Below are 20,938 nucleotides of genomic sequence, written 5' to 3' on the forward strand. Positions count from 1 at the left end.
CTGAAGCACAGATAAAAATAGATGCACAAGCCTGAAATTGGTTTTGAAGCTAGCAGCATTAGCTAGAACAAATCTAGGTCTTTCTGCAAATGGTCATTTCCTTTCAGGATATTCTTCCCCTGCCCCATAACCTCGCTGTACTTATATACTTTAATTCATTCTCTATTGAGCTAACTGCAGCAAGTCTTGTTTTATACCTCTACAGATTTGCTGGAATCAAAGAATGATAAAAAGTTTAACACATGAAAGAGTTAAGCATCGAGTGTTTATTACTGTAACAGCCCATAGAATTACAGAAACATGCTATTTGAAAAGGGTGTCTTAATATTTAAGTGTCTTAATATTGAAGCATACACTTCCTATGGAATTTAATAACACTTAAGCCGCCAGCAGCTCATTACAAATTGAAAGATGTTGCAAACAAAGTGTGCAGTCATTAGCTAAGCTCAGCTCTGTTTAAATTGGGAATCTGACAACAGCATGCTTCACAAGCAGGAAAAAAATGCAGAACTAATGAACAAGACAATCAGAGGGATAAAAAATGGTGGCTTGCCATATAAGACCGGATCTTTCTTGATACTAACTAGAAATATCAGCATATTAAAAGTAAGAGCGTGTTCCAAACCTGATATTAGAATGTTGTTGGGTCAATATGCCCTCTTCTTGAGTCAATGTGCCTCTGAATTTAGCTCACAGACCATGGATTTAATGAAACATTTTGTAAGAGACCTTGTATAACAGTAATACAATGCCATTATGTCCTTACACCTATTTATTTTAAGCCTGGGCAACCCTGCTTGGACTGGTTCAAGACATAGACTGGTATCATCTGAAGACAGCTTCAGATGATACCAGTCTATGGTAGACCCCAAAAGGCCCTCATTAAAACTAACAAAAATGTTTCAAACAGGAAACAAAAATGGGAAAAATTATAAGGACTTTTCTGAGCGGAATGAATGAAAATTTTCCTTTGTGTGTTGACCATGATAGAGCTAGTTGAAATATTTTTTTCACTTGAAAATAAATTTCAGCCATGTTTTTACAAATATCCTTCCTCTTTTTTCAAACAACCCAGACTTCTTCACAGCAGCCTTCTCCAATCTGACTGATAGGAATTCCTGCATAAAGAACTTGTAGCAGTCAGGAGCTTCCAACATCAGATGTCAGTGCTAATATTTTTGGCTACCAGTTCTACTGGTGGTGCCACTGATCTAAAGTATGCAGTCTAATCTGATGACCCATTGGCAAGGCTACCACAATCTCATGAGCTTAAACAGCACTACCAAAAATGTCTTACTTATCCCACATTTACTAAGACTATATTATCCAGTGTCGTCGTAATAAAAAGGAAGTCTCTGGTCACATTGGCTACTTATAACAGGATTCTCTTGAGACCTCTAATTTAGATTTAATACCATGATGGTAACCAAAATACCTAAATAAATACACATTTACTCTAACTCTGTCAGGTATTTATATTCCTTCTTCCTGTGGATTAAAGCAAAGTGAAAGGGATTTTTTTGTGATAGCTATGGGTATTTCTGAAAGTTTCACAACTGAAGAAAATTTGGAATCATGCACAAAAGATTCAAACATCCTTGCCCCCTTTGTCACCATACAGTAACTATGAGAGCCAGGAAAATATAGCCAACTGGCAGCCCACATGAAACAACATTAAATGAATGGGTCCTAGTTAAAAGCCTGGATTCTACACTTGCTTAAGTCAATGATGGAGCTCTCATGCACTCCAGGGTAACAGGACTGGGCTTCTAATGTCTAAGCTGCAGTAGTTTTCCTTTAAATTATAAAAAAAATTTGAAGTTTCAAATAGTTTCAGGAAAAACAGATTGTACCCCAATATTGCACATTTCTATGAGATTTGCAGCCAGAGACATATAACTCTTTAGGCAGTTTTAACTTACATTTAATACCAGGATGGCGACTAAAGTACACAAGTCCAACCAACTAGACTTGCTCAGAAGAAATCCTCTTGAAGGGAGATCAGCACTATTTTTGTCCTTTCCAATCTGTTAATACAAGCACTTTGAACAGTAGAAGAGTTTCCTACCATAGCAGACAGTAGTGTGGAAGAAAATAGCTGTTATACTGATAGGACAAATATGTTCAATGGTTAACCTAAATAGCTAGTCAGGACACTGGACAAATGATTGGAAAAGCAAGGACAGAAATTGTCTTCCACAAGCCTTGTAACAACGTAAACTCTTTTGCAGAAACTGTTATCCAAACAGCTTCCTCCTTGCAGTGGGAGAGGGCAGAAGAATTCAGCTATTGCTGTATCGCTGGTTCTGATATGTGCTCCACCTATTTTTTCCCTGTACGTGCTGCCCTGCAGAGAATTTGTGATTGAAAAAAGCCAAGGATGCATAATCCATGTACATCATATTCCCATCTAACATGCCTTGTACTTTGAAACCACACTGAGTTTGATAATAAATAACAATAAGTCAGTTTCAAGTCAACAGATTTGCTGCTGTTCTTGCAAACATCTTCCGGTGAGCTAGTAAGAAGGAAAAAAATCCAGTCTTATAAACTAAATAGTCGTCTTCCCATGTCATGGCAAATGGAGCTATGAATAAGCATTGGAGAACTGTGCTTCCATGGGGATTTTAATTTTATTAATCAAAAACTTTTAACAGTTTTTTCCTCTGCAACCATTTAATATATTCTGTACATTAAAAATATATTTACAGCAGGCATATAAACCAGCTAGCATTTTAAGATTGCTGTACATGTATAAATTAGAAAATAAATAAATGATGCAACTCCCCACAGAAGCAGCAATAGCTTATTGAATATATTATATTTTAAGAAACAATAAGGCTTGTGAAAGAGTATGTCCCATATAAATGGTTAAAAAAACAACCAGCTATTAGTGAAAGATCCAGTTGTGTTTAATCATCTATATATGGCTAAAACTGAAAAGCTTTATCCCACAGTTCAACTGAACCAATGGAAATCTTTTTATGGACTTCACTGAGCTTTAAATCAGGGTGCTAAATGTAAAGAGGACAAAACCAGTAGAAACACTTTCTAAATTATATTTCGATATATTAATAGAAATGTGAAGTAGAATTAAGCCAATTATAGTATGTGGATGCTAAAGCACAGTAAATCTATACCTTCAGCTTCACAGTGTATCTGGCTAACCAGAACTATGGAAATTATCAGATCCTAGCAAGATAAATGCTTTCTGCACTAATACTACAGTTCTTAATATTCTAGTGCTATAGTTTTATTGATAATTATTAGTTCTGAAAGCTGGTGCTAGAAGTCTTGAAACTCTACAGTGAATGACTTCTTAAACACTTGCTGTATCCATTTTTTAAAGTAATTTTATCTTCTTGAAAGATACCTGATTGACAGAATTGGAGATTTAAATCCTCCATAAGTCCTATATTTGAGTAAACAAGTTGACGCCAAAGGTGGTGTATAAACTAATGTTACTAATGGCAAAATTTTGTAGTTTTATTTTCAAAATGATAATTCAGGTACACTTTGAAAAGAAACCATGGTAGTATGGGAGAGTTCAAAACAAACAGTGTCATAACAGTTAATGATACATGCAGTTCAATATTTCAAATCCAATTTCCATTCCAAATTATAAACCAATCAAAACAAATATGGTGGTGGTTTTATATTGACATAATTATTGCTTTTTAGCTTGGCCCACAGCAATAAGTAACTTTTAAGGAAATTAAAAAATGTATTCATCGTAAATCCTTGTATTTTTTGCTTTTAAATGTGATTGATTTTCTGCCATGAAGAACACAAGTGACTACTCACAATACAGAATTTACAAATTCTGGGAAAGCATACTTTAAAATTATAATTTGTCATTATGCCTAGATTGAGTTATTTATGGCATTATAAAATCCTTGAAATCTAACAACATAATCATTTCTTATAAAACAACCTGAATATATGAAGAAAATAATAGGTCAAATGAATAGAACTAATATACTAATATTAACTCAATATCAGGTGCTTAAAAACAGTTACAGAAGATTACTTCTAAATTTCAGCCACATGTATGCAGAACACTAGTTATAGCGTTAAACAATTTTATCGAGAATTTCTCACAGTTGGGAATCTCCAGTTTCAACAAAACACCCATCAGATACATCAGATGTAAACAGCGGTAGCTTTTCACTGATTTTATTTTAAGATGGCAATTGTTGAATTTTATTTTTCTGAAAACAGAAAAGCAGCCACTCTAATTTATGATCCTATTTTAACTAGTAGCAGTAGTATTGCTAATATGTGACATTGAGCTACTCGGTCATTTTATTTAAAACAGTGATAATAATTATTTAACCAATCCTGATAGACCTATTTAGCCATAGCATTGGTAAGGGAGACTTTGTTTTATGACTGCAACATGACAATATTATTGTGTGTTGGTTTTAGAATGTGTTATGCTGCACAAATTCTTTTTAAAATCCACGTTCAGACAAGAACATACCAGATTTTTGTATGAAGTACCGTCATTTTTTTATGCAGGAGCTAAAAATAAAAACACTGCAGACATGTAGAAATGCAAATAATTTGAATCTATGAATTAAGTCCTCATGCAAATAAAGGCAGAATATAATAGGTCACAAAATACAGTACTATAAGCCTGAATCCTGTAATAACTTGCATATGTGCTTAACCATATATATTATACACTGAAGCCAAAGGGACTACAGAGAGGGCCCAAAGTAAAGCATACACATCAGTCTTTGTATAATCAAGGCCTAGAGTAATATATTCCTATCTACACATTACTAAATTTGAAAAAGCTATGTGTGAGGTTTCTGATCGTTTCCAGAAGTACCTTTTCTTTGATAGTCTTCCATACATTGTGTATATGTATACATATGTATATATACAAAATTATCACTGTTTTAAACACTTCTGAGAATAAGGCACCCTAGAAATATATGATGTTCAAATACAGTATTTTTGCTACTCACCTGTCTGTTACGTTCATCCATAATCCTTGTAATGTGATTCTTTTTTCTCCTCATAGTCCCTGTTTTTTTTTCCTCTCCTTCTTCTTTAAAAATATGTATTTGCCCTTTTCTTTTCTTTTCTTCCTTTTTCCCGTTTCCTCAAAACAAGTCTCCTTCTTCAGCACTTGAACTACTCAGCTCGCAGTCTCCTCCATCCTTTCATGCTAAACACACAAACAAAATCAAATGTTACTATAAAATTGATAACTAGATGAAAGTTACTATAGGGAGTTGAAGAAGTGTCCCAATTATAATTTAGTGTACAAGTAAATTATAACAAATATTTACTGCATCTATAAAGTAAGAAATGCATAGGGAAATATCAGTAATATCATTCAGAAGTTTCTTTTTATGAATAAGCCCACAAATCAAGTTACTTTTCCATCTTTAAAAACTGGGGGTTTGATGGTTCTTCAGATCCTTCATTGTCTCTCATGCTGCTTGGTTTTGTTCCAGCAAAGCAGCACATGTTATAACCACTTAAAGTCTTAAGAAATGGAAAAAAGAATATTAAAAAATGGAAGAACTCATTCCTGGCTGGAAGTGAGTTCTGTTACCTTCTTTACCTCCATAAGTATTTGGGAAAAATGCCTTTTCTAGAAAACTGAGAAAGATCTAGGAATTAGAAACAATACAGCTAATCTAAGCATGGTACATCACTTTTGTCCTCCTAAAAAATAATGACATTTCCCTCTAGTTGCTTTAATTAAATTTAACCTTTTGATGTCAAATTTAAAACCAGATATAGTCCTAGTCCAGCTATTAACTTGTCTCTTCTAGTTTCCTGAGCTGTGTTTTGGGTATAACTTCCTACCTTGCAGGGATCTTACAAGGTACAATTTATTATCTTTTTGTGAAATTGCTTCAGAGACGCACTACAGAACTGCAAAATGTTAGCATTTCTTTTTATATAAGATAGGATATCCCTTTGAATACTTCACACACAGAGCTCAAAGTCTGTGTGCCCCGGCAAGCTGCTTACCACAAAAGGAAGAATCAGTAGGTGTTGTCCCTTAATGCAATAGGAGCTCCTTCTCTTCATGTAAGCCTATATCTAATGGGCAAGATGGAGCTCAAAGCTAGTATATAATGTAAATTTGTAAATATAAGACATGATCCTTAACTGTTCAAATCAGTATAGCTTCAGGGAAGTTATATTCATTTACTTGTGATCATCAAAAGGTAGCTAAGAAATCTGGGGGGAAGAAAAAACTGAACAAAAAGTCAACAATTCAAGCCATTAAATCGCTAACAAAATTTATAAAACAATGCAATGCTTGTGCCTGGTCTTGTAAGAGAACAAAGCTGCTGCCTAATGAAAATAAAATTAGATTTTCCTCTTAACAGCTAAGGCCAATAATGTTTCCTCAGATAATTTTCTGGGGATAAGTATTTATATTGTTCTAAAACATCTGATAATAATTATACATTTATTTGTAATTTTCATAAGAGTGGTGAAAGCAAAGGAGACAGAAATAGTTCACTAGAAGGGAGCTATAAGTATCTCTGTCTCTAAATAGATGAAGCGTGGTTGAAAAGGCATCAACAAACACCACCAACCCCCCCAAAAAAGCCAAAGAATGGTATATATGTAAAGTTCTTTTATTTGCTACATGTCCCTGAGTAGAATTTTGTTTCTTTTAAGCCCTTCCCAAACTAAGATAGAAACTTTAAAAAAAAAAGTCTTTTATTGTGTTGGTGCCTTTAACATGATTTGGAATCATTCTGGTTGCTAAAGCAACATATGCTGAAATTAAAGCTTTCCCCTTTGCTTTCCACCCCTTCTAGTTTTTCTCCACGCAATGAAGTCATCATAATCACATACCTTTGATCTTACAGTCACCTGTGACACTAGATTAAGATATCACAAGTGAACAATTATGACTTCACTGAATGAAAGAAAAAGAAAATTAAGCTTCATGAAGCAGGTTTTGTTTTAAACAAAAAAAAAGAAAAAAAATAATTCTGATTCTTACAAAATAAATGTACAAGCTGCATTAAAGGAAGATGGAATCATGGTTTTGAAAAACATATTTAAAAGCCTTGGTAACTCTGTTTAAAGCTCTTCTCTTGTCTCTTAGTGGGTGAGAGCTTAAATATTTTAACCACTAGCTACAAAATATTTGAACTAAATAAGGAATAACTATACTTGAAGATTGTTGTGTTTCTGTACTATTCTTGTCTTTATTTCCCCTTTTTTACTTGTACAGGCTGTTCCACCATTGAACTTGGAGATGCCAGTTTCTATCCCAGTGTCCAACCACAGCAATTTGGTATACAGTAACCCAGTCAACTCACTGGGTAACCCCAACCTTTTGCCACTGGCCCATCCTTCTTTGCAAAGAAATAGCATGTCTCCTGGTGTGACGCACCAGCCTCCAAGTGCAGGTAACACAGGTAGGCTCTGCTCAGTCCCATCCCTTTAAATGTTCTTTTTTATCGTCTGCTTGTGTGCCTTAGGTCACTTTAAACTGTACTCTGAGAAACAAGAACTCATAACAGTCATTTACCAGTCATAAGTGTTTCCAAAAATTGCTGCATTGAAAAATCAAAAGAAAAGCCAGAGAGGTTTCTATTCCCAATTTAGAAAATAATAAAAAAGCAATGTTCTAGAAAAAGCTGAATATTGACTAAGATTAAAGGAAATCAATAAAGGATAAAAGGGCAGACAATTTGCTGTTTCATAAAAGGGCAGCTTGCCTACTTAATTCATGCAAGAACTCACTACACCATAAAACTTAAGAGGACAGGGAAGAATGTGTGGCCAATGCAAACAAGTTGAAGCAAGTAAAACAGACCACTTGTTAAATCAGCAGTCTAGTGGCTAAACACAGAATTTCTTATTTATGCATTCACAAGTTCCTTGATAGGTAAATGTTAGTTGAGCTCTGTACTTGAGTGCCTTGTATAGCAAGAGGCTATGCTCTGTACTAGTGATGATGAGGGGTCACGTCTGAACAGGATAAAGGGGGGTTAGGTTCATTCAATCTGTCTGTCTGAAGCAACATCAACACCCTTAAGTATACAGGGTTCAAAGAACCATTTGAGGTCTCCAAGCACAGAGAGAGGTATTAAAAATCCTTGGAGTGAATGTCTACGGAAGTCATAAAATTACTTCCTCGATAAATTGCTCTCTTCTTTCTTGGTTCTTCTTCAAGTCTAGGAGTTGATGTCTTAAGGAAAGTACCTACTAGTGGGAGATTCGTGATAAAGCAATAACAACATGTCCTGGTTTTGGCTGGGATAGAGTTAATTTTCTTCCTAGTAGCTGGTATAGTGCTATGTTTTGGATTTCAGCTTCCCATACTCTGCCAGCAAGGAGGTGCACAAGAAGCTGGGAGGGAGCACAGCCAGGACAGCTGACCCAGACTGGCCAAAGGGCTATTCCATACCATATGACGTCATGCTCAGTATATAAACTGGAGGAGTGGGCTGGGGGGCAGTGATCGCTGCTTGGGGAATGGCTGGGCATCAGTCGGCAGGTGGTGAGTGTTTGCATCATTTGTTTTTCCTGGGTTTTGTTCCTCTCTCTTTCTCTTGCTGTTTTTCTTTTCATTACATTTTTTATTATCATTTGTTATTATTATTATTGTTGTTATTGTTGTTATTATTATTATTATTATTATTCAATTATTAAACTGTTCTTATCGCAACCCATGAGTTTTCTCACTTTTGCTCTTCAGATTCTCTCCCCCATCCCACCGGAGGGGGGGGTAAGTGAGTGGCTGTGTGGCACTTGGTTGCCAACTGGGGCTAAACCACGACAGTCCTTTTTGGCGCCCAACGTGGGGCATGAAGGGTTTGAGATAATAACAGGTTAACCAGAGTGTATTAAGGAACTTATATCTGTTAACAGTCGCCGGTCATAATATTGGTTCATCTGTTCTTCATATTAGTCTACCTGATCTGCACCATGCTCTTTTTTTTTGCTGTACGTGTTAAAGATTGGTGTTAGTTTTTGCAGTTTGCTGTGCTCTGCAGTGATTAGTAATGTTTTGCCTGGGAGATTTGTTATTAAAACACTGGCCTTGAGCTTAATCTGGTATTTGGGTTTTGTACTGAAGCCATTACTGTACTTTGGGCACCACCTCATGGAGACAATTAGCAATTATACCTCTTCCTCTGAGAGATTTTTTATGGAGGAAATACAGAATGGCACCTTCGCTGCCTTCTTCTATGATGTTTCCTCCTTCGTTACAACAACTTTTCATTATCATCTTGAACATCCTTGGGTAGTTAAGATATATCTATTGATAGTTCTTGGGAATATTGTTTCAGTTTTGTCTACGGTTAATAAGCAGTTTAAGAATATCATCCAGAGATCTGCCCCAAGGCTGGATAGTTATGAGTGGCAGGGTGTGTGGGAGAGCATGGGCAAATGCCTAGGACGGTGGGCCCTTCCAATGTTTTGGAACTTCACCCCTGAACAAGTGCAGAATCCTGAAAAATTAGTAGAATATTTGGAAAAAGTATGCTGTCACCCTGACAATTCTAGGGAGACACAAATCACTGCAATGTGCTGGGGCCTGGCCCATGCCTACCGAGCCCTATTCAACACTATTTAGTACCCTCAAGGGGAATCTCTGGATCTGATGACAAAATGACAGGCACTGTGACTATGCCAGCCCTGGTGACAGGCACTGCAGCTACTCCAACCCGCACGACAGGTATTGCAGCTGAACCAGAGAACCAACCTGTGCTGGTATCAGTCGCCCGTATACAAAAGAAGAAATATTGGAAGTGGAAGTCAGCTTGTTTAGTAACGAATGAAGAAACTTCTTCTAAGAGGGAGCAGGAAGAAGTAGACGAGGCAGACCACTCTGAAGCAGGGCCATCATGAGAACAGGAGGAGGAAGAGAGGCGGCCACTGCTCGGGGAGGAGGAAGAGGAAGAACTCATTAACGAGGCAGTAACAACCTGATCCCTATCCCTGAGTGAGCTGTAATATATGCAAAAATATTTCAGTCGTCATCCAGGCGAGTACATTGTCACCTGGCTGCTCTGATGCTGGGGTAACGGGGCCAGTAGCCTGGAATTAGAGGGTAGGGAAGCCAAGCAGCTGGGATCCCGTTCTAGGGAAGGGGGCATTGACAAAGCGATTGGAAAAGGGGCAAAAGCCCTCAGCCTCTGGAGGCAACTCCTGTCAGGTATGAAGGAAAGGTATCCCTTTAAGGAAGATGTTATATGTCACCCAGGCAAGTGGACCACCATGGAGAGAGGTCTCCAGTACCTGAGGGAATTAGCCATGCTGGAGGTGATTTATGATCCAGATGAAGTCCAATGCACATGACCCTGTGTGGCGGAAGTTTGTACGGATGCACCATCGTCACACGCAAACTCATTGGCAGTAATGACCTGGAAAGATGGAGAGGGACCAGATGGTGGATGAATTGGCTGGCCAACTCTGGCAGTATGAAGAAAGTGTCTCTTCCTCCCTTGTCTCGGCTGTGGAGAAACAGGTCCAGCAACTCAAAGAGGATAGGTCCTACTCCCCGCCTGTACAAACCAGTATCTCAGCCTTTAGGAGTAAGCATCCCTCTGCTCAAGAGAGAAGATATAGTGGATACACACCACGGGCCACCCTGTTTTTTTACCTGCATGACCACAGAGAGGACATGAGGAAGTGGGATGGAAAATCTACCTCGACCCTAGAGGCGCGGCTATGTGAGCTGCAAGGAAAAACAACTAGAAAAGGTGGTTCTTCCAGGAAAATTGCTGCTCCAGTTTCCAGCGAGCAGTTCCCCAGACAGAGCAGAAGGGCTGATTTTGCTTCCGATCTTAATAAAGGGACTTTTGATTCGCATTTACAAGAAGTGAGTAATAAATACTATGACCAGGACTAGAGGGGCCATGCCTCCAGCCAGGTGGAGGAAAGGGACAACCGGGTGTACTAGACTGTGTGGATTCGATGGCCTAGCACATCACATAGAAGTAGAAGTAGAAGGCTCTAGTGGACACCGGTGCACCGTGTACCCTAATGCCATCAAGCTATAAAGGGGCAGAACCCATCAGTATTTCTGGAGTGACAGGGGGATCCCACCAGCTAACTGTATTGGAGGCTGAAGTGAGCCTAACTGAGAATGAGTGGCAGAAGCACCCCGTTGTGACTGGCCCAGAGGCTCCGTGCGTCCTTGGCATAGACTACCTCAGGAGAGGGTATTTCAAGGACCCAAAAGGGTACCGGTGGGCTTTTGGTATAGCTGCCTTGGAGACGGAGGAAATGAAACAGCTGTCCACCTCGCCTGGGCTGTCAAAGGACCCTTCTGTTGCAGGGTTGCTGATGGTCGAAGAACGACAGGTGCTAATCGCTACCACAACGGTGCACCAGCGGCAATATCGCACCAACCGAGATTCCCTGATTCCCATCCACAAGCTAATTCATCGACTGGAGAGCCAAGGAGTGATCAGCAAGACTCGCTCACCCTTTAACAGTCCCATATGGCCAGTGCGAAAGCCTAATGGAGAGTGGAGACTAAGAGTAGACTATCGGGGCCTCAATGAAGTCACGCCGCCTCTGAGTGCTGCTGTGCCAGACATGTTAGAACTTCAATATGAATTGGAGTCAAAGGCAGCCAAGAGGTATGCCACCATTGACATCGCTAATGCCTTTTTCTCAATCCCTTTGGCAGCAGAGTGCAGGCCACAGTTTGCTTTCACTTGGAGGGGGGTCCAGTACACCTGGAATCGACTGCCCCAGGGGTGGAAACACAGCCCTACCATTTGCCATGGACTGATCCAGACTACATTGGAACAGGGTGAAGCTCCGGAACATCTGCAATACATTGATGACATCATCATATGGGGCAACACAGCAGAAGAGGTTTTTGAGAAAGGGAAGAAAATAGTCCAAATCCTGCTGAAAGCCAGTTTTGCCAAATGGGGCCCTGAGCAACAACAAGCCTTTGAACAAATTAAACGGGAGATAGTCCATGCAGTAGTCCTTGGGCCAGTCCGGGCAGGACAAGATGTAAAAAATGTGCTCTACACTGCAGCCGGGGAGAATGGTCCTACCTGGAGCCTCTGGCAGAAAGCACCAGGGGAGACTCGAGGTCGACCCTTAGGATTTTGGAGTCAGGGATACAGAGGATCCGAGGCCCGCTATACTCCAACTGAAAAAGAGATATTGTCAGCATATGAAGGGGTTTGAGCTGCTTCAGAAGTGATTGGTACTGAAGCACAGGTCCTCCTGGCACCCTGACTGCTGGTGCTGGGCTGGATGTTCAAAGGGAGGGTCCCCTCTACACATCATGCAACTGATGCTACATGGGGTAAGTGGGTTGCACTCATTACACAACGGGCTCGAATAGGAAACCCCAGTCGCCCAGGAATCTTGGAAGTGATCATGGACTGGCCAGAAGGCAAAGATTTTGGAATATCGCCAGAGGAGGAGAAGGTGACGCGTGCCGAGGAGGCCCCACCGTATAATAAACTGCCAGAAAATGAGAAGCAATATGCCCTGTTCCCTGATGGGTCCTGTCATCTTGTGGGGAAGCATCGGAAGTGGAAGGCTGCTGTATGGAATCCTATACGACAAGTTGCAGAAACTGCTGAAGGAGAAGGTGAATCGAGTCAGTTTGCAGAGGCGAAAGCCATCCAGCTGGCCTTAGATATTGCTGAATGAGAAAAGTGGCCAATGCTCTATCTCTGTACTGACTCATGGATGGTGGCAAATGCCCTGTGGGGGTGGTTACAGCAATGGAAGCAGAGCAACTGGCAGCGCAGAGGCAAACCCATCTGGGCTGCCCCATTGTGGCAAGATGTTGCTGCCCAGGTAGAGAACCCGGCTGTAAAAGTACGTCACGTAGATGCTCACATACCCAAGAGTCAGGCCGCTGAAGAACATCAAAACAATCAGCAGGTGGATCAGGCTGCTAAGACTGAAGTGGCTCAGGTGGATCTGGACTGGCAACATAAGGGTAAATTATTTCTAGCTTGGTGGGCCCATGACACCTCAGGCCACCAAGGAAGAGATGCAACATACAGATGGGCTCGCGATCGAGGGGTGGACTTGACCATGGACACTATAGCACAGGTTATCCATGAATGTGAAACATGCGCTGCAATCAAACAAGCCAAGCCCCTCTGGTATGGAGGACAATGGTTGAAACATAAATATGGGGAGGCCTGGCAGATTGATTATATCACACTCCCACAAACCCGCCAAGGCAAGCGCCATGTGCTTACAATGGTGGAAGCAACCACTGGATGGCTGGAAACATATCCCATGTCCCATGCCACCACCCAGAACACTATCCTGGGCCTTGAAAGGCAAGTCCTATGGCGACGTGGCACCCCAGAAAGAATTGAGTCCGACAACGGGACTCATTTCCAAAACAACCTCATAGACGCCTGGGCCAAAGGGCATGGCATTGAGTGGGTATATCACATCCCCTAACATGCACCAGCCTCCAGGAAAATCAAACGATACAATGGATTGTTAAAGACTACACTAAAAGCAATGGGTGGTGGGACATTCAAACATTGGGATACACATTTAGCAAAGGCCACCTGGTTAGTCAACACTAGGGGACCTGCCAAAAGAGCTGGCCCTGCCCAATCAAGACTTTTATGTACTGTAGAGGGGGATAAAGTCCCTGTAGTGCACATAAAAAATATGCTGGGGAAGACAGTCTGGGTTACTCCCGCCTCGGTCAAAGGCAAACCCATTCGTGGGATTGCTTTTGCTCAAGGACCTGGGTGTACTTGGTGGGTGATGGGGGAGGATGGGGAAGCCCAATGTGTACCTCAAGGGGATTTGATTTTGGGTGAGAATGGCCAATGAACTGAATTATATAATGTTAGTTGCTATATAATACTGTACATCATCACTTCTATGGTGACTATATGCCATATCAACAGTATTACAGTAAGCATCACCCAGATGAATGAAGAATGAACTTTGAGGAAACCAAGGAAAGTGCAGTGGTGATGGAACCAGAACTGGCTTCAGCATGCAACAGTCCAACACCACACACCATCTCTTCTGCCCTGAAGGACTGTTATGACAGATGGAGCCCAAAGTCTTGGACTGAAGGAACTCAACGGACATTTTAGAGGGATGGACTATGGACTAAGGGAACGTGTGTGTATCAAATGTGTATATCTGTGTGTGTATATCAAAAGACAGGAAAAGTTGTGGTGATTAATTGGAATGTATTGGAAAGGGCAGGACATGAGCATGACGTAGATGGTATGGAATAAGGGGTGGATACTGTCCTGGCTATTCCATACCATATGACATCATGCTCAGTATATAAACTGGGGGGAGTTGGCTGGGGGGCAGTGATCACTGCTCGGGGACTCGCTGGGCATCAGTCAGCAGGTAATGAGTGGTTGTGTTGTGGTTTAACCCGGCAGGCAGCTAAACACCACACAGCCATTTGCTTGCTCACTCCCTGCCCCCAGTGGGATGGGGGAGAGAATGAGGAAAAGAAAGAAAAAAAAAAGTAAAATTCATGGATTGAGATAAGGACAGTTTAATAGGACAGAAAAGGAACGGAAAATAATAATAATAATAATAATAATAATAATAATAATAATAATAATAATAAATATACAAAATAAGTGATGCACAATGCAATTGCTCACCACCTGCTGACTGATGCCCAGCCAGTTCCTGAGCAGCGGTCCTCCCCCCAGCCAACTCTCCCCAGTTTATATATTGAGCATGACATCATATGGTATGGAATAGCCCTTTGGCCAGTCTGGGTCAGCTGTCCTGGCTGTGCCCCCTCCCAGCTTCTGACTGGCAGGGCATGAGAAGCTGAAAAGTCCTTGACTAGTGTAAGCGCTACTCAGCAACAACTAAAACATCAGTGTGTTATCAACATTATTCTCATCCTAAATCCAAAACACAGCACTATACCAGCTACTAAGAAGAAAATTAACTCTATCCCAGCTGAAACCAGGGCAGGTTACATCACTTGTTTTTCCTGGGTTTTGTTCCTCTCTCTCTCTGTCTTGTTGTTTTCCTTTTCATTACTATTATTATTATTATATTTCAGTTATTAAACTGTTCTTATCTCAGCCCACAAATTTTCTTACTTTTGCTCTTCAGATTCTCTCCCTCATCCCACCGGGGGGAGAGGAGCATGAGCGAGTGGCTGTGTGGTGCTTGGTTGCCGACTGGGGTTAAACCATGACACAACACTAGAACTTGTTTGGCAGCTCTAATATATAGTATGAAGGAAATTATCTATCTTACAATACCTGAAATTCATGTCTGTGTAGGCAGTCAACATAGGCCTTTCCAAAATGAAGTCCTATTTCTGCCCTAGACAACTGATCTGTTTTATAGAGCTAATTCAGACTCTTTTCATACAGGTAAATATCACATCAGCAAACCTTTGAGAATGGATTTGAAAGGATGGAGGCTACTGTCCATCTAAAAGTCAAAAAATCTCACAATGACTTTGTGTGTTTTATGCAAAGGTTTGATGTGTGTATTTTCAGCTAACTCGTGGCCTCTTATCCATAAAGAGGTCCATGTAAGCTCATTCTGAGTAGACCTCGACGGAAATATGTGAAAATTTGGCCTTTATTAGGCTTCCATCAGTTGTGTAAGTGTTGGCTTAGTAATTTATTTAGTTATTCTCTGTCTCATCATCTCTCTAATTGTCAGTGTCTCAGTATTTGGATTTATAAAAAGACAACTTGGAAGGATTGAAAGTAAGAAAGCCCTAAGTTCACATGTAATGTACAACTGAGTCATCCAAACTGTGATTCTTTGTAAGTAGGGTTTTAAAGACAGGCATGGCTGACTTTTTTCCTTTATGACAAGAAATTACAAATATTCCTCTAGAATAACTTGGATTCTTTGGATAAAATTGTTTTCCTAGTGAAGTCTGTAGAAATTGTATGCTTTACTTCAGTGAGACAGGGATTTCACTCTTTATTTTGTCTGTGCATTCTTGCTCATTAGGACACCACACTATGTTGTATACTGCAATTCATATTCCTGTTCATATTCAGAAAATATAAAAAAGCATTGCATATCAGCAGACATCTGGATTTCATGCCTACCCCGAGTCCTGAAAGAGATAGTTAATGCTTTCTGAATCTGGAATGCAGCAATGACTTTGCTCTGGGAAGGATAGCAAGAAATGCTATTAACCTCTTGAAACTGGGATTGCAGCCACACACAGAAGCTCCTGGCAGTATTGAGTTAATGTGACCTCTGCTCTTTAACTTATAATATGATTCCTTAATTAAGATATTCAAGCCACAGATTCCAGTTTTCTAAATCTCTTGCAAGCTGATTTTTCCCTTGAAAACAGTTGAAACAGTCTCCCAGACAAAAAGAACAGAGGAGACAGGGCAGGGTTAGTTACTGGTCTTTTCTTTGCATCTGCTTAAATTTCAAAACAAATCTAAGTAGTATTACTTAGGTGCAAAACACTCTCCTTTTGCCTGTATATAGGATATAGACATGATATAGACAGGTTAGAAATATAAGGACGTATGATTTATGTTTAAAATATGTAGTTTTAAAGTTTTTCTGATACTGAATATTAAACTGCGTTCTTAATTTTTCAATAATTGTGCATTTAACAAAAATAGACAATTTAACGTGTAGCTACTTATTGCTGTTTATGAAAACAAGATGTTAACAGTTATTTCTAAAATTTCTTTGGGGAAGCAAAAAAAGTACATTTGCAAATTATATGCTCAGTTTATAATTGGAATTACTTCTTGTCCTGAAATATTTTTCATTTAAAAAGCATTTTTCCCCAAAATGGTAATTGCTTTAGAGCAGCCAAAAAAGCAAATTATTTGTCCTATGAAAAGGGTCTTTGGCAGTCTTAGACTCTACTCTTCCCAGGCTCCTATATATCTTCAGAAAAGGTTTTGTTTTCCAGTAATGTAGTTTTCCCTCTTACATAAGTCTGGTTTGTATTTCTTCTGACTCTAGAACAGGTCATATAAAAGAAGAAAAAATACTGGGGTTTTTTTGCGTAGAAGGGACTAGAATGGAGCATCTTTTCAGCTAACATACAAGATGGAGAGATATATTATCACATGCTTATAATATGCATTATTTAATTGCTTTACTGGAATAAGAAATAATTGAAAATCCTAAGTGGGCAGCTAAGTTCTGAAAATATATTGGGGGGGGGTATCTCAGACAGATGAGGTCCTGATATAATTTTGTGCATCCTGTGCATGCTAAGAGATCAGGCCTGAGCCACTTACTGCAAAATTTTCAGAAAAGTTGTCATGCAGGCTAAATTTTAGATGAGCACTGCTGAAAACCATCTTAGATTTTTGGCGTTGACCTCTTCTAATACACTGAACTTCAGTGTAAAAGAATTCTGCATTCCTAGTGTGGAAAGTGACACTAACCTATGCAAATGTGAACAGTCAGTGAGGAAGGAATGCTACACAAGGTAGAGGATACTGCACTGTGTCTGCTCCTCATGGTAACAGCTACAGCTCCAGTGACAGTGGTAGGCTAGCTATTTCACCATGGTAAGACACCTTTAAGTGACTATCTATCTGGTCCCTGATATTTGGACTTTAAAAACCACCAGAGACCCGATAATGCACAGGAAAGTGGTCCTGGTGCTCATTGTGCAGTGCCCATATTTTTGAACTACAAAAGTGTAGTCTTTATAAAGCACAAATTGAAGACCACTGTGTAATTTTAAGTGATTTTTCTCACTGATTATAACTTATTTACTATGCTGATTAGATGAAACATCAAAGCAAACAAGATAATTTGAAATATATGTTTTCTGAGATAGACAGATATTGATATATAAACATATTAGAACAAAACAGTGTTGTGGAAGTGGAAACAAATTAATCAATAAAATCAGAGGTAAAGATATAGGAAATATAGCGTTTCTGCATTAAAGCTATATGCTCTGAAATTCCTGAAATTAGATGCAATTAAAGAATTGCAAAAGCAAATAGTAAGATGTTATGATTAGACAATATCAGAATATAAGCATACTGACAATAATAACTGTACTGGAAAATTAAAAAACACAAACAGGACCTGGACTTGGATCATCTATTGCTCTGTTTCTGTGTTGAGCAAAAAGGGAGGAATAAAGATGATGTCAGCTTTAAGCAGGCAGAGCACTCCCCCTTCTCTCTGTGTTGACAGAGTTTGAGACACGTACCATACCCTCACGGCATATGTGATATACCCCTATTGCAAAGGTTGGAAGGAGAGAGTCCAGAGATGTTCTGAAATGTCTTCCTGCAGCTTGGGAAACCTAATTGCAATAAGAAATGTTTTGAAGGGTTGCTTACAGTCCCTCATATAGGTGATCACAGGCTAATTCTGTAGTCAGGTGCTACCTTTACATTTATTTTATTAAGGTGTGAATTCCTTACATAGTCTAAGGTGGGAGAATGCTTAGTGCAAGAACTACTTTAAAAACATTTAAATATGTATTTTATTATAGTAGAAAAACATAAACCACAGTGTTGGTGATCAGATTAGTTTGCCATATACTTAGTCATGTACTTGATTCAGCATTAAAGTATTTGCATGAAATGTAATGGTCTGTGATGGACAAGTCAGATTTTTTGTTCTCATGGTCTTTCACTCTGTGTGTGAATAAACTCATCTGTTTCTCTGGTTGAAAAATGCATCTCAGATTTTTAGCCTCCTAGATTTGTGACACTGCCTTAGATTTCCAGAAATGTGTCAGTGTTCTGACGTCAGCCCAGGCATCCAGCCCAACTCAGTGGGGCCCATGGCCAGGCAGGGCAGGGCTGTAGCAGAGCTGAAGACCAGCACTCCTATGGCATCTCTGGGCTGGGCTGAAATAGGGTCCTGGGCCATGGGCAGGGGTGGGGGAAGGCCCCAGGGGAAGCTGGGCAAGGCCAGTAAGGTCCAGTAGTGCCATCAGGGCCCTGACACATGCATATGGAGGTTTTAGGAATGCCAGAAGAGCATGAATAGAGATGAGAGGTAATCTGCTCTTTGCAGTTGAGCCTGCATTTATAAAATTGTCTCTCACCATATGGGCTGTGCCTGGGCAATTTGGAATTTTGGGCAAGAATTTTAGAGGACTGTTAATGATGGTAAATATGAGATTTAGCAGTAAGACTCTCAGACTATGTGGGATCTGAGCCTAAGTGCTTTAACTAGCCCAGGGACGTAGCAAAAATGAAAAATAAGAGCTATAGAGTAGGGAAGCCATTTTCTTGACAATATATTACAAATATAAGCAAATCATACACACAATTTTCCTTAGCAAATTTGATCAGACCATTTATCTCCATTGCAATGGGAGCAGTGGAGTTTTGCTTGGCTCCCAAAATGAAATCTTCTCAATAACTCCTAGAATCATGAAATGAGATACACAGTGCAACCTTTTTCTTTGTGCACTCCCAGTGCAGGTGGCCATCACATATACCTAAGTTGCCTATAGCATTCACAGCATTTTAATGATTCCCAAATACTGGCTTTTTCCCAGTACAGGAAAACTGTAGTGCCAGCAGAGCCCTTTACATAGCTTTAGACTTAAAGAGCAAGAATTTCCCATTAACAATTATACTACCTGTATCATAAGAATAATCTAATTAGAGAGAGGATGTCACTGTCAGATATCAACTTAGTCCTATATTGTTGTAGGAATCATTAAATTTATATTTACATTATTTGAAATGGTTGATTTCTTAAGCTATAACAAGAGTAAAGAGTTCCTATTTCAGTACAAAAAGCAGCTGATATTTCACAAGATGCCTGAGAATTCTTTCACAGCAAGTCAGTAAATTTTATATACCACATCTGTCTCGGCTCTCAGTAATTCAGTAAAGAAGGTCCATTAGTGTAATGTTATGGAAATGGGCAGGTACTTTAATGTAAAGATATTATTTTTCTGGATCTGCATATTTGCAGATTTGTTTTCTTCTACCACTTGAAGTTAGTAAAGTTCATGTACTGTGAAATGACTAACATGCAACATGTGAGTAAGAACCTTCAATTAGCTTTTTTAAAAGTATGTTTAGGTCAACACCAGTACAACTTCCTGGCATTAGTGCATTATCTATTTTGTTTGGCTGGTAAACAAGAAGATCTGTTCCAACAATGTGTATGCATTAAAAATATATATATACACACATAAGATGCAAGAAGAGAAAGACACCTATTCATTGCCTTGTAATTACTATTATCATAGAATCATAGAATACCAGGTTGGAAGGGACCTCAAGGATCATCTGGTCCAACCTTTCTAGCACAATCTAGACGAGATGGCCCAGCACCATGTCCAGCTGAGCCTTAAACGCGTTCAGCATAGCAGAGTCAACCACTTCCCTGGGGAGATTTTTCCAATGATTGACTGTTCTCATTGTGAAAAATTTACCTCTCGTGTCCAATCGGAATCTCCCTGGGAGTAACTTGTACCCGTTACCCCTTGTCCTCACCATGTGACTCCTTGTAAAAAGGGAGTCTCCATCTTCTTTGTAGCTCCCCTTTAACTCCTGGTACATGGTGATGAGATCACCTCTAAGCCTCCTTTTCTCAAGGCTGAACAAACCCAGCTCTCTCAGCCTATCCTCATATGGCAGGCTTCACAGACCCTTGATCATCTTGGTGGCCCTTCTCTGGACCCCCTCCAGCCTGTCCACATCTTTTTTGTATAACCGGGGACCAGAACTGTACACAGTATTCCAGGTGTGGCCTGACAAGCGCCGAGTAGAGTGGGATGACGACTTCTTTATCGCTGCTGGTGATGCCCTTGTTGATGCAACCCAGCATCCTATTGGCCTTCTTGGCCGCAACAGCACACTGTTCACTCATATTGAGCTTCCTGTCCACCAGGACCCCCGGGTCCCTTTCCACGGAGCTGCTCTCCAGCCAGGTGGATCCTAGCCTGAGCTGCACTCCCAGATTATGTTTTCCCAGGTGCAAGACCTTACACTTGTCTTTGTTAAACTTCATAAGGTTCTTGTTAGCCCAC

The 20,938-nt window shown here is 40.0% G+C and overlaps 1 protein-coding gene across 1 annotated transcript in view; it reads left to right on the forward strand.

Annotated features, from left to right (window-relative positions):
- The window catches only part of LOC309601790 (myocyte-specific enhancer factor 2C-like), a gene marked incomplete at both ends in the record, with an annotated part of 98,340 nt that overhangs the window by 53,712 nt on the left and 23,690 nt on the right, over positions 1 to 20,938 (forward strand). The window contains one exon of the mRNA XM_082334914.1: positions 7,226 to 7,412. Within this exon, the coding sequence (XP_082191040.1) occupies positions 7,226 to 7,412 (187 nt within the window). The remainder of the gene's footprint in view (positions 1 to 7,225; positions 7,413 to 20,938) is intronic.

The sequence above is a fragment of the Platalea leucorodia genome (genome assembly GCF_965183815.1).
Source record: "Platalea leucorodia genome assembly, chromosome: W".
NCBI lineage: Eukaryota > Metazoa > Chordata > Aves > Pelecaniformes > Threskiornithidae > Platalea > Platalea leucorodia.